Source organism: Oncorhynchus masou, chromosome 17 (assembly GCF_036934945.1).
Source record: "Oncorhynchus masou masou isolate Uvic2021 chromosome 17, UVic_Omas_1.1, whole genome shotgun sequence".
Lineage (NCBI taxonomy): Eukaryota > Metazoa > Chordata > Actinopteri > Salmoniformes > Salmonidae > Oncorhynchus > Oncorhynchus masou.
The window spans coordinates 19753348-19765913 of record NC_088228.1 but is presented as its reverse complement, the minus strand read 5'-3'; the positions used below and the strand labels follow the sequence as shown (position 1 = coordinate 19765913).

At 37.7% G+C, this 12566-nt stretch overlaps 1 protein-coding gene across 1 annotated transcript in view; it reads right to left on the bottom strand.

Moving 5' to 3' along the window:
* The window catches only part of LOC135558173 (vasoactive intestinal polypeptide receptor 2-like), a 39645-nt gene extending 37700 nt beyond the window's left edge, over window positions 1-1945 (bottom strand). Inside the window, exon 1 of the mRNA XM_064991911.1 lies at window positions 1473-1945. Coding sequence (XP_064847983.1) covers window positions 1473-1523 — 51 coding nt within the window. The 5' untranslated portion in view covers window positions 1524-1945. The remainder of the gene's footprint in view (window positions 1-1472) is intronic.
* Window positions 1946-12566: the final 10621 nt, after the last annotated feature.

Here is a 12566-nt window from a genome sequence, read left to right as displayed (position 1 = left end):
TGAGCGGACAGATATTCAGGTCCCCAAGACAGTAAACATCTGTGTTTGCATCACATATACTATCAAGCATTTCACACACATTACTTAGATGCTGACTGTTAGCACTTGGTGGATTATAGCAACACCCCCAAATAATAGGCTTTAGATGAGGCAGGTGAACCTGCAACCACAGCACTTTAATAACACTTGACGTGAGATCTTCCTAAGCATTACAGGGATATGGCTCTGAACATAGAGCAACACCTCCCCAATAAGCATTCCTGTCCCTTCAATAGATGTCATATCCTTGTATTGCTACTGCTGTATCAAACAAATTATCTAAGTCTCAGAAATGGCTAATATATAAATATTATCTAATGTTATTGATTTCTTTAACTTTATTTCTAAGGCGACATATATTAATATGGGCTATTTTCAGCCCTTTCCTTGGTGGCTCCTCTGAGATAGACAGTCTGGAGCATTTCAGGTGACCCATATTATTTGTGCCTCCAAACAATGTAAAAATCGAAGTCTAACTATAAAAGTCTGTAAGACCATGCAGACTGTAGAGTCAGACAGTCCAATTTAACAATTTTTTCAGAGGTCAACAACATCCTGTGTGAAAGGCATTCTATCAGAGTTGCATATAGAATCTATTTGGGTTCTACTTTCCACGTTGTTGCAGAATATTGTTAAAAATAGCTGTATTTCACTCAAACATTACATAGCTGTATTTCAGTCAAATCATTACGTCAGAATCCACTGCATCACAGCTCACACATTTAGCGAAAATATGAAATGACCTAGACTATCATTTGCCCTGTAAAGAGCACTCCAATGACAGCTTCATGGCAAAATTAGATCTTGATGCTTTGAATAGCACAAGCCTATTCATTACTGCTACAGCTGTCGGATCTTAATGTGATCACCCTGTTGTAGAACATTCCTGCAATGCAGGAATTGTAAAAGTTGTAGTATATTTGAGGTTTAAAAAGGCTTCTGACATTTGGAATTTCCACTTTAGCATTTTTTTACTTGATTTTCTCTTAAGAAAAATGTATCAACCCCTATAAAAATGTCTATTAATTAGACTCCACATAACAATTAAAATGTTCTGTTGCTGCAGGATTATTTTCCTGTTGCAGCAAACTGGCTCAAATTAAGATCCTACATCTGCCTGTGTTTATACCATATTTCTTTGGACTGTGAAAAATGCCGCATGCTTAAATCAAGAGTTCAACTTCTGTAAACTGCAGAGAGCAAATTGGTGTAACAAATGAGAGTAAACAAGTAGAACATTGTACACTAGGCTACCCTATATGGACAAAACCCTCTTCTTACCAAATCCATCAATCATAATGCCACACATTTGTTAGTTTATATATTTTCAAGCAATAGAATGCCCTTCTCTTCATCCTTGTGCACATTTTATCATCATGCATAGGCCTAACACACAACGAAATATACATTACAAGTACTGTTGTAGTACTTACCACTGACAGACACGTTGATAAAGATAGAATAAAAACAATCAAACTTCTCATATTTAATTCGTTCGTCACCTGCCGGACTTCATTGATGAGAGGTCACAATCCCATTCAAGTGACTAAAAGGTTTTTTTTGAAGAAGAAAAAAATCCAATATTCCAAGTTGAAAAGAATTAAAGCAAACTATGAAGTTAGTTGAAGGAATGAACCTTGAAAGGCTTTGATTTGCCAAATCCAAATACTTGATAAAGAGAGAGAGAAACACGCACTGATTGGTTGTCCGCGCGCACTGTTTTGGCATCACTTGGCACTTCGTCTGGTCTTTGGGAAGAAGTCACCGGTCTGCAGCAGCCGTGTCAAATATTACAATGAAAGCTTTAGTAAGTCCCGAATCACCGAACTGAGGCTCAAATGCAGAAATTCCGTTTCCCTGAAGCCATCGAACCAGAGTACTATCTGCACGTACGGGGCAATTGTGTGCTGGTAGGCTACAGCAGCACTGGCGTCCGTGGAGGGATGCTTTCTCCTTATGAACTTTGAAATGACTGAAGCCAGCTCTGTGCTGTTACGCAAGTTTAAAAAACGTGAATTATATTGACCTATTGGAGCAAATGTTATGCTATTACCGTGTTAGTGTGGAGGGTGATCCTTGCCATTTCGAAAATGCTTAAATATGTTCATATCAGTATGCATGATTCATGACACAATTAAATTCCAATGTTAAAAAGAAAATTGAAAATGGCTAATTGAATATTGGAAATGGTTAATGGAAATTCTAAATTAAAATGGGAAAAGGAAAACAGAAAATGGTTAACAGAAAATAGTCAAATGAATGTGCAAAGTGAAATGGAAACTGGCTATTTTCATTTTCAAATTGCCCAATTTAACTTTTTCTCTTTTTATTTTAAACATTTATTTAAATTGCTTCCTGGAAGCATGAACCAGAGAGCAACAGGACACCACCATGCAGTAATACATCCTATGTGCATTGATTTTAAACTAGTGTAACTGACATGTTTCAAACCTGGTGTGCTGTACACCAGAAGAACATTTTAGCCTGCCAAGCCAAAGCCTAGGCAATTTAGCTTGGGGAGCTAATGCAATTTGTCTGGTCCCTGGCAAAGTTACTCAACGTTAGGCAAAGTTACTCATCACATGGTCACAAATCACTTCTTCCTGGTTACTTGTTCGCATGATGAGTAACCTTGCGTGATACCTGAAGAGTTGCATTGGCTATAGGCTTTGGTTTAGCAGGCTAATCTGCTGTTCTGATGTGCAGAATAGCCTTGTTTGAACCCTGTCAGTCATATTTGTTTTGTGGCTCAGATGGGTCTCTGAGGAAGAGGTCAAAAGATGGTGAATTGTAACTGAGGTGGTTCAGTTACCACACATGCATGATGAGTAGACCCTACCCTGTCTGAGACCTGAAGAGTTGCATTAGCTCCGTGAGTCAATTGCTAGACTTCAGTTTAACAGGCCTATGCTTTTCTGGTACACAGGAGACCAGTTTACACTAGTCTAAAATCAATGTACAGAGAGCCCGTCATGGCTAGGATGTACTATTACATATGGGTGTGTTGCTCTCTTGGTTCACGCCTCCAAGAAGCAATTTGTATACACTTTTGAAAATGAGAAAATGCTTAATTGGGTAGTTGGAAAATGAAAACAGACACTTTAAATTTAATTTTGCATTTACGATTTTCTGTTTACCATTTGTTTTTTCAATTAACCATTGTCTATTTTCATTTTAACTTTGCAATTTAATTGTGGCATGACTCATGCACACTAATATGAAAAGAAAAATCGATTTATAATTTTGACATTCCTATTTAGCGTTTAAGGCAATGCACTTTCAAACTGGTGCTGTTAACCCTCCATATGCCAGATCATATGTGAGAGTAAAATTGGATATTTTCAAATGTAAAAGCCATCATGTTTATTCAGAGGGGGATGCATTTCATAGCAATTGATTCCACTCCACAGAGGCAGATGAGTGTTCTGTTTGTGTCACCTGGACTAATCTCTAATATGATTGGTTTGACCCCGGTGGAGAACCTGGATATCAGAAGATGTCTGCACACATTTTCTCCAGTGGTAAAGGATGTAGTACAAAGGGAGGTTATTTCATTTGAAGGCTTGTCAACAGTCAGCACAACTAGACACCAGGCGGACATTTCAGTCATTTCACAACTTTGTTTCTTTGAAGTGGAGAGCTTTTCATTGAAAAGCTCCAGAAGAGCTGAACAGGTAGATGAGACACTAACCTTACATCAGTCACCCTAAAAAAGGGATCCTAAATGCCTGACCAACCACCTTGCATTGGTTGAATTTGAAGACTTTGTTGGCATTCGATTCGAGGCTCTAACTTAAAAACCTGTCTGTCAATTGCATGGGGACTCTGGAATGGCTCCATTAACTGTGCTGTATTTGTAATGTCCAAAATAGTTTCACCCCCCCCAAAAAAAAGAAAAGATGTGAGCATGAAAGAGAATATTCAATCAACTAAAGGTTAGCCAGTCTGTAACCCACTGAAGGCTCAAGCAAAGAACTACACAAATTCCCCAAACTTTGTGTGTTATCTAATGTTTATTTTATGCACGTAATTAAGCACTTATAATCACAGGAGGCCCAAAAAGTAAGATAGTAAGTTGGGCCCATTCGGAGAACTCTGCTGTTATTCTGTTGGATGGCATTTCACCACTGAAAAACAAGAACTCAATACAAAACCACAAGAAGAAGCTTAATGCCATAATGAGAAATAAATCATTAGTTGTAGTGCTTTTATGGGACAACATTAGATCCAAACACCTGTTACTCTAACAACAGCTATTTCTTAACAACACAGTGGGGTCCACAATTATTGACACCCTTAATAAATATAAAATACATAATTTAAATACTGAGGTATATTGTATGCTCCAAAACATTTTGAAATTGTATTATTTTATAAGCCTACTAATAAAATTGCTCAGAGAAAGATATTTTTGTTTAGCAATAAATGTTTGTTTTTTTTCATAAAAGGTAGGGGTCAAAATTATTGACACCCCTAAAGATTCTTAAAAATTACTTGCTGGATGCATTTGCTGTTAGTTTTGGTTTTTCAGATAATTTTGTGCCAAATAGACATGAGTGGTTAAAAATGTATTGTGTCATTTTGGAGTCACTTTTATTGTAAATAAGAGTATAATATTGTTTCTAAACACTTCTACATTAATGTGGATGCTACCATGATTACGGATAATCCTGAATGTATCGTGAATAAATGATGAGTGAAGAAGTTAGAGGGTCAACGATCATACCCCCAAGACATACTAACCTCCCCTGTTATTGGTAATGGTGAGAGGTTAGCATGTCTTGGGGGTATGATCTTTGAAAAAATATTACTTGTTTAACAAAATCTTTCTCTGAGCAATTGTATTAGTATAAACTCAAAATTTCCCCATTTATTTATTTTGTATACAATATAGCTCAGTATTTGAATGATTTATTTATACAGTCATTATTGCTTATCTTTATCAAGGGTGTCAATCATTTTGGACCCCACTGTAAGAACTGCATTTTACTCAAATAACCCTTCCTTAAAGGAGGAGAACTTGACCCATTTATGGAAGTAATATCTTCCCCTGGGAAGAGAAGCAGCTCAGGGAACATTTATCCTTTCCTCTCTGCACCATCTGGTGTCATGGCTGGAAGGAGTTCTTTGCTGTCTTCCCTTGTTCCTAAAGTTGAACACTTTCCCCCAAATCTAAGGATTTTTTCTCTGAGTGCTGTTTTAGTGGTCCTGAGATAAAAATACTATGGCTTTAGACTAAATGTTTTGTAGACTTGTCATTGTCATTCCATTTGTATCACATTACTGTAATGTATTTTATTGCTTTGCATTATTCACTGCCATAAAAAGCTTTGTCAGTTATTGTTGAACTATCTTCCCATGATGAGGTACAGTGTATGCACGTATTCACCTCTCCAAAATGTACTTAAAATAACTTTTTAGGTTTCTAGACTAAACATTCGAATTAACCCTCCTCCAAGTCAGGCAAACTTCCAATTCAGACTCCTCACTCCTCTCATTTTAGAATGTATCCATTTTATATCAAGCTACCATTTACATAGAAGCTGTATACTATCCTCATCAATTGAGTCTCGGTACCTCGGAAGCAGATTCACAAAATGAGCTAGCGCAAAATGTAATAATATATGCCTAAATATGTAGCTATCTAACATAGCTAACATTCCAAGTGGGTTAAATGTTTATTTCAGCAAAGTACTAAACCATAACACTCTTTTATCATGTATTTAGACGGTACTCTTGTATGATATTGAGTAAGTATACCAGAAGTCTGGGAGAATACTATATTATCTACTAAGTGAGGTCCACTAAGGCAATGACCTGTCCCCCTGTTAATGTAGGAAGATTGATGATTCCCTGCCATGATAAACATAGTACCATGTGTAACTGTATAACGTCTCTCACCTTGTCTAAATGTGTTTTGATATAAATACAGTAACTGCATATTACTATACATTCAGATACTTTAATTTACTTTACTAGCAACGGCATAAAACACAACTGGGTGGTGACCAAAAATGTCTGAGAAGTTCCAGCATCCAGACAATAGTTTAAAATAGAGCAATGTAGACAGGCCACTAATATGAGACCTTTGTCTGCACTGATAAAGAGTTGAAAGATTACTTGAAAATATGCAGCTGGACTATATCCCAAACCATTACACTTTGGAATGAGGAGGTTTCACTCATGATATGGGTTTTGTTTAAATGTTAGTAATTAATCACAAATCTCACAGAGTGAATGCTGGATCATGCGTGATCCAGGGGCTCCTGAGTGGCGCAGTGGTCCCAGATTCTGCATCTCAGTGCAAGAGACGACACTGCAGTACCTGGTTTGAATCCAAGCTGCATCACATCCGGCTGTGATTGGGGGTCATCATTGTAAATAAGAATTTGTTCTTAACTGACTTGTCTGGTTAAATAAAAATAAGTGTGTGAATACTCCACCTGGGCTATAAATATGTGGAGCCATACCTTCATACAACTATAGTTAATTTAACTAGTATATTTAGCTTGCTGTAAAGGGGAATGAAAGACTTTTGTACACCAGGGAAAGAAATGATATATATTCTGAGTCTATCACATTGAGATGAATTGTGAAAGGTCAAGAAATGTAACAACTTTTAAAGTCACATGAAGTGTAAATATCATGTGAAGTAATGAGCTGTACTACAGGGATTCAACTATCCCAAATAAAACAACGCCGAGTGATTTTTACATCATCATGATGAAATTAATTTCCATTGCGGCCCTCGTACTTAGGCTTATCGTTACGAGAGCAAGCAATGAAGGCCTGCTACTCTTGTTGGGAAATATAATGAATGTGCTTTTTCTCTACGAAAAAAAGAAAACAAATGACATTTCCTTTCTCTATTTCAAAGCAGTGCAGACATAGCTACAGTATCAGAGGCCATAGAAATATAATACTTCTGAAGAAGCCTTGAGAATGGAGTTGGTACGTAGCTTCCCTTCAACATAGGAGGTAATCATCTGAAATTGTCAGACAAACATAGACCATCATGAACAGTCATGTGGGCTATGTAGAGCACTGACCGTATAAATACATACACAATTTACATAATGGATAATAAAAAAAAATTTAACTGTCCGAAATTCGATTAATTTTTACTTAGTCATACATTGATGTAAATGGTAGACATCTATGGTAGTGAAAATAAGATTTGCCACTGAATAGCTCAAATACTCCCAAAGTTTGAATATAATTTTTTGGGCTTGAAAATACTAGACGATTGCCTGTGTAAGCACTGATCGCTATAGCTTGTAGTGGTGTGAAATTATTTGCAGACTTTCTCTACAATGCAATAGATTTTGGAACATAGAGGTTGTGGAATGAACAATACAGACCTCTAATAGAGTTCACCTTTAGTGGAGTGCAGAGGATGTCATGTCAGCCCACAGGAGGTTGGTGGCACCTTAATTGTGGAGAACGGGCTCGTGGTAATGGCTGGAGTAAAATAGCGGAATGGTATCAAATACATGGTACCATTCCATTTGCTCTGTTCCGTCCGTTATTGAGCTGTTCTCCTCTCAGCAGCCTCCTGTGTGTCAGTCTGAATTTTGAATGAAGTCAAATTCTTCAAAAAACAGATACATTGTCTCCTGCTTAGTGCTTTGTTGACACCCTCTAACATCAATGTTAAAAATCATTTGCATGTTTCCTAAGTGCGATACACCTTGTTTGGAGAGCGAGGTAGTGGCAGTGTTCTGACCCTAAGTGCTATTATAGAGTATGCCTATGGCCCGAACTCATACAATAAATTCCCTGGTTTTCCCCAAATCACGGGTTGGAGTATACTCGGAATCAGGAGGGATTAAGCAGAAATTCCGGAATCTTACAACCAGGATTTCTGGAAAATGTTGCAACCCTAACCCTGATACTTCAGCTACACTACACCCATCACATTGCATTTCCATCAGCATCATGTCAATGGGACGTTCTACCTGCTACACCAGAAACCAACCAAAACCACCCTCATTATTTCAATTCACAAGATAGAATGAACGTGCGCTTCAGCCATCGAGAATTGAACCTTGACGATTCTTATAGATGGTATAGATAGAAGCTTTCATTGATTTCAAAAGAAGCATTCCCTCAATGGCTGATGACTGTAGTGTAGCAGGGCCGTTATACTGTCACTCCAAATGGAGTGCCATGACAGTCTGAACAGTATTACCCTATTCCGTAAAACTTTGATGACTTCGCAATGTGAACTGACCAAACGGCTTACATGAAGTTCATTAGAAAATTATAAAACTTTGAAACTCTGCACTGCAGAATACAAATGACTGGACTTGTCAGCCAACAGAATAATTTAACACTCCAGTATGACTTACTACAGGGTTCTGTGTTTAATGAAACAACAGAGCCTTTTTTAGTTTCTATTGTCCTGTAAGAAAAGTTGTGTTTAACATGTCTTTCTCACAAACGAGCTGAGCACAAAGTGTAGCACTATGTCAAGTAATACTTGTTTCCTTGTAAGGATAGAGGGCTTCTGAAAGACCCATAAATACTAAACAGACTGGGTTACCATTTAAGCTGTGTGTTAGTGTGTATATATTTGTGTGCCTTAGTCAGACATATCTGAATAGTATAAGGGGACACAACTGAAACACAGACATATGAATGTCAAAGAGATCACTTGAACTGAGTGGTAACCCCCCCCCCCACAAAATAGTTTTTTAATCAAATGCTATTGATGAATATGTCCGTATTAATACGAAAACTGTGCACTAAAGACTCTGTATGAGTTGAATTTCCCTGTCTATTTAGTCTGTTCAAATTCCTTCACTTTCTGCCCTCATCCACCTGCCATATGTGGCTGTGTGAATTAGAATATACTGCAGTTCACCACATCTCTATTAATACAGTGTTATGTTGTTTGTTCTCATGTATACAGTATCAAGCTGATGAAAGCATGATTCACAATGAGTTAATGCAGGCTTTAGGATGTCAGTCTAAAATGCTTTCTAGTTCTTTTTTTACAAACTAGTTTCTGAAACATTCTTAAGCATAAACATTCCAGCCTCGATGGAAATAAAAAAGACATACATGCTTCCCAAATGAGTTAGGAGATTAACAGCAACTGTCTTTGCTGGAATATACAACACTAATACTAACACTAATACTATTTTCTTGAAAGATAAATTCAGGTTTGTGTTTTGTATTATGAACGCAAGCAAAACAACAGAAGTAAGTAGCCATAGCATTCATAATCAGAGTGATATGGGAGGGGGGGGCTGTTCAAAGGGCACAAACAAGGATAGAACATGCTTTTACAGGATGTGTTGCCAGAGGAAGACACTTCCACCAATAATGGGCCTGACTATGGAAGAGGCAGGAACCTATAATTAAAATAAGGGAACTCTGTTCTATTAATTCTAATTCTATGGGTATGACCAGAAAGAATGTCAGGGGTGGGGTTGCCATGGGATCAAAGTAAACAATGGTTTTAGGTCAAGTAGCTCATACAATAGCGCAACGATTCTGCCTGCACATATTTTATTTTCACAATGTCCTTTCCAGCACAGTTATGCATAATCGGGCCAGCCCAGTGCAGCTCAGCTTGGCCTTACAGTGTGAGTCAGGCTAAAGACTGGCTGGATAATGTCTTCACCACCCGCAGGGAGAGAGAGATGTTCACCTCAGTGCCTGGTTGGCAAGCACCAGGCCGGTCACATGAATCTGACACTGGGCACTTGAATCTGACATACTGTAAGCATTTGAGTGAATATATATTCACCAGAAGAGGTTGGTAGCACCTTAATTGGGGAGGACGGGCTCGTGACACTAGCTGGAGCGGAATGGTATCAAATACATCAAACACATGGTTTGCCATTATTATGAGCCATCCTCCCCTCAGCAGCCTCCACTGATATTCACATAACCCATTTATGATGACTGGGCCCAATCACCCAGTTTCACATTGATGTCAAACTCATTGATGGCAGATTTAAGTAATCAGTCTATTACAAGTTGTCTGGAGTAAACGGTTCCTGTTGCAAAATGTTTTGGACTAATAATTACACCCCAGGAGTTTATTCAATCGGATCCCGTTGCAAAACGTTTTGTAACAGACATTTACATTTTTACAATTTAGCAGACACTCTTATCCAAAACAACTTATAGTTAGTGCATTAATCTTAAAATAGCTAGCTGGGACAACCACATATCACAGGCATAGTAAGTATACTCTTCCTCAATAAAGTAGCAAAGTCAGGGCTGGAAAGGGGGGGGGGGGGTTGGGTTAAATGTGGAATACACAATTCAGTTGAATGCATTCAGTTGAATGCATTCAGTTGTACAACTGACTAGGTATCCCCCTTTGCCTTTCCTTTTATTTATATCTGAACATTCCAAAACGTTGTGTCCTGCTGAACGTGCCCCATGTGCAGTGTAATGCATGTCATTCAGTGTTACTATATCGCCGCCCAGTGGTGATTGATTCTTGCATGAGAACCCCAGTTAGTTTAGTTTTGAAATAGGGCAATTCCTTGATAACAGAGTGATGCTAGGACAGATCTTTCACATGTATGTCAAACAAACCCAAAGATTGCAAAGTTAAACTAATCAAAACATTCTATGCACAAGGATGACTTTAAACAATTTCCACTCAATGTTTTACAAAAACACATTTACTTGAAGAACAGTTCAAATGCAAAGTTAGTTAACCGAATGAAGGCACCAACAGCACAAACCGTGATTCTGTTGCCAAACTTTGCATCTGCACTCTTCTTCAAAGTAAATGTGTTTTGTAAAAAAAAAATCTGTGGAAATTGTTAAAAGTAGTCATTGTGCATATTTAAAAAAATATACAGTATATATTTAACGAGGCAAGTCAATTAAGAACAAATTCTTATTTACAATGACGGCCAAACCCAGACGACGCTGTGCCAATTGCATGCCGCCTTATGGGACACCCAATCACAGACAGATGTGAAACAGCCTGGATTTGAACTATGGACTCTAGTGACACCTCCTGCACTGAGATGCAGTGCCTTAGACCGTTGCGCCACTCTCTTTCCAACCAAAGAGACAACAACTGCAACTGGACAATATAACTAATATGGCTGAGCTTGCTTTATGCATGGTTGCATTGTGTAGGCCTTTGCATCTGCAATTGAAAAGTTACTCAGACAGTATGGCATCAACGCTTGTGTTGGTCAATTAATTCCAGTCAATCATTTTGTAGTGGAAATGTCTAGGTAGCTTAGCCACCTGAAGTTTTAATATAAACCAAATTCGTGCTGTAGTCCAGTAGATCAGCTCGACAATTGTTCAATTAGGTATAGAAGAGTGAGAATTGGCACAATTGTATAATTTTTCATGCTGAACAAAACCTGATATAGTGCCAGTTTGAGATACTTGTCCTTGAAACAATGTTATTGACCATGTTTGTACGTTAAAAGTTATTATAAAAAGTTTGGTTGTTTTTATTGAATAAAGCGATAAGGTTGTTTTGACACAATACAGAGGGTTGCAAATTACTCACATAACACATCAGTCCTCCTTTCCTACCATGACCATGACATGACCACAACATGACCAACAATGTCACCCAGAGTTTGGCACTTTTAAACTCATACTATTGAAAAAAGGATCTCCTTTAGGGTCATAAACAAAATGTGAGGACATACAGTTCTATTATGTCTCTTCTGGTATTTAAAAGGACATTGTGGCTGTTGTGAACTTACTCTGTTGGCTCTTATTATTTCTCAGATCACATCTCAGTTGAAATCAGCAGTTGAAACAACAATAAAGCGTCCTCCTCGCCACTGTTTTGTTAAAAAGCTGAGGGATGGGGTTGGAGAAATGTAACCATTCTCAAATTGATAAGACATGTAGTTTTAAGGCTATACAGTGTTTGTTAACATTTCCTGTCCATGAATAGATTGTAGATCATATATAGAAAATTATTTCCATCTGAAAATTCCGATGTACCATCTTGAAATATCAACTTAGTATCCAAGATGTTTGACTTACAGTACCAGTACACGTATGGCAAAGGGTGTCTACTTTGAAGAATCTCAAATATAACATTTATTTTGATTTTTTTTTAACCCTTGTTTGGTTACTACATGATTCCATATGTGTTATTCCATAGTTTTGATGTCTTCACTATTATTCTACAATGTAGAAAATAGTCAAAATAAAGAAAAACCCTGGAATGAGTAGGTTTGTTCAAACTTTTGACTGATACTGGTATGTATCTTGAAATTTCGACTTAATATCTCAAAATTCTTAGATACACTAACAAAATGTTGACATACATATCTCAAAATATTGAGGTTGTTCTATCTGTGGAGATACAATACTGTGAGACATACATTTCCCCAGATCATTTCCCCAAGCATCTGCTTGGCGTTTCCACTCACAACCAAATATGGTAGTGAGAGGAAGCCCTCGAGCTGGCATTGGGAGAAGATGGAACGAGATGGATTTTGGCCAACATTCTGCAAATGTTCTCATCGAGGACACATTTGATATCAATACAGTTTTCTGTTCCCAAAACT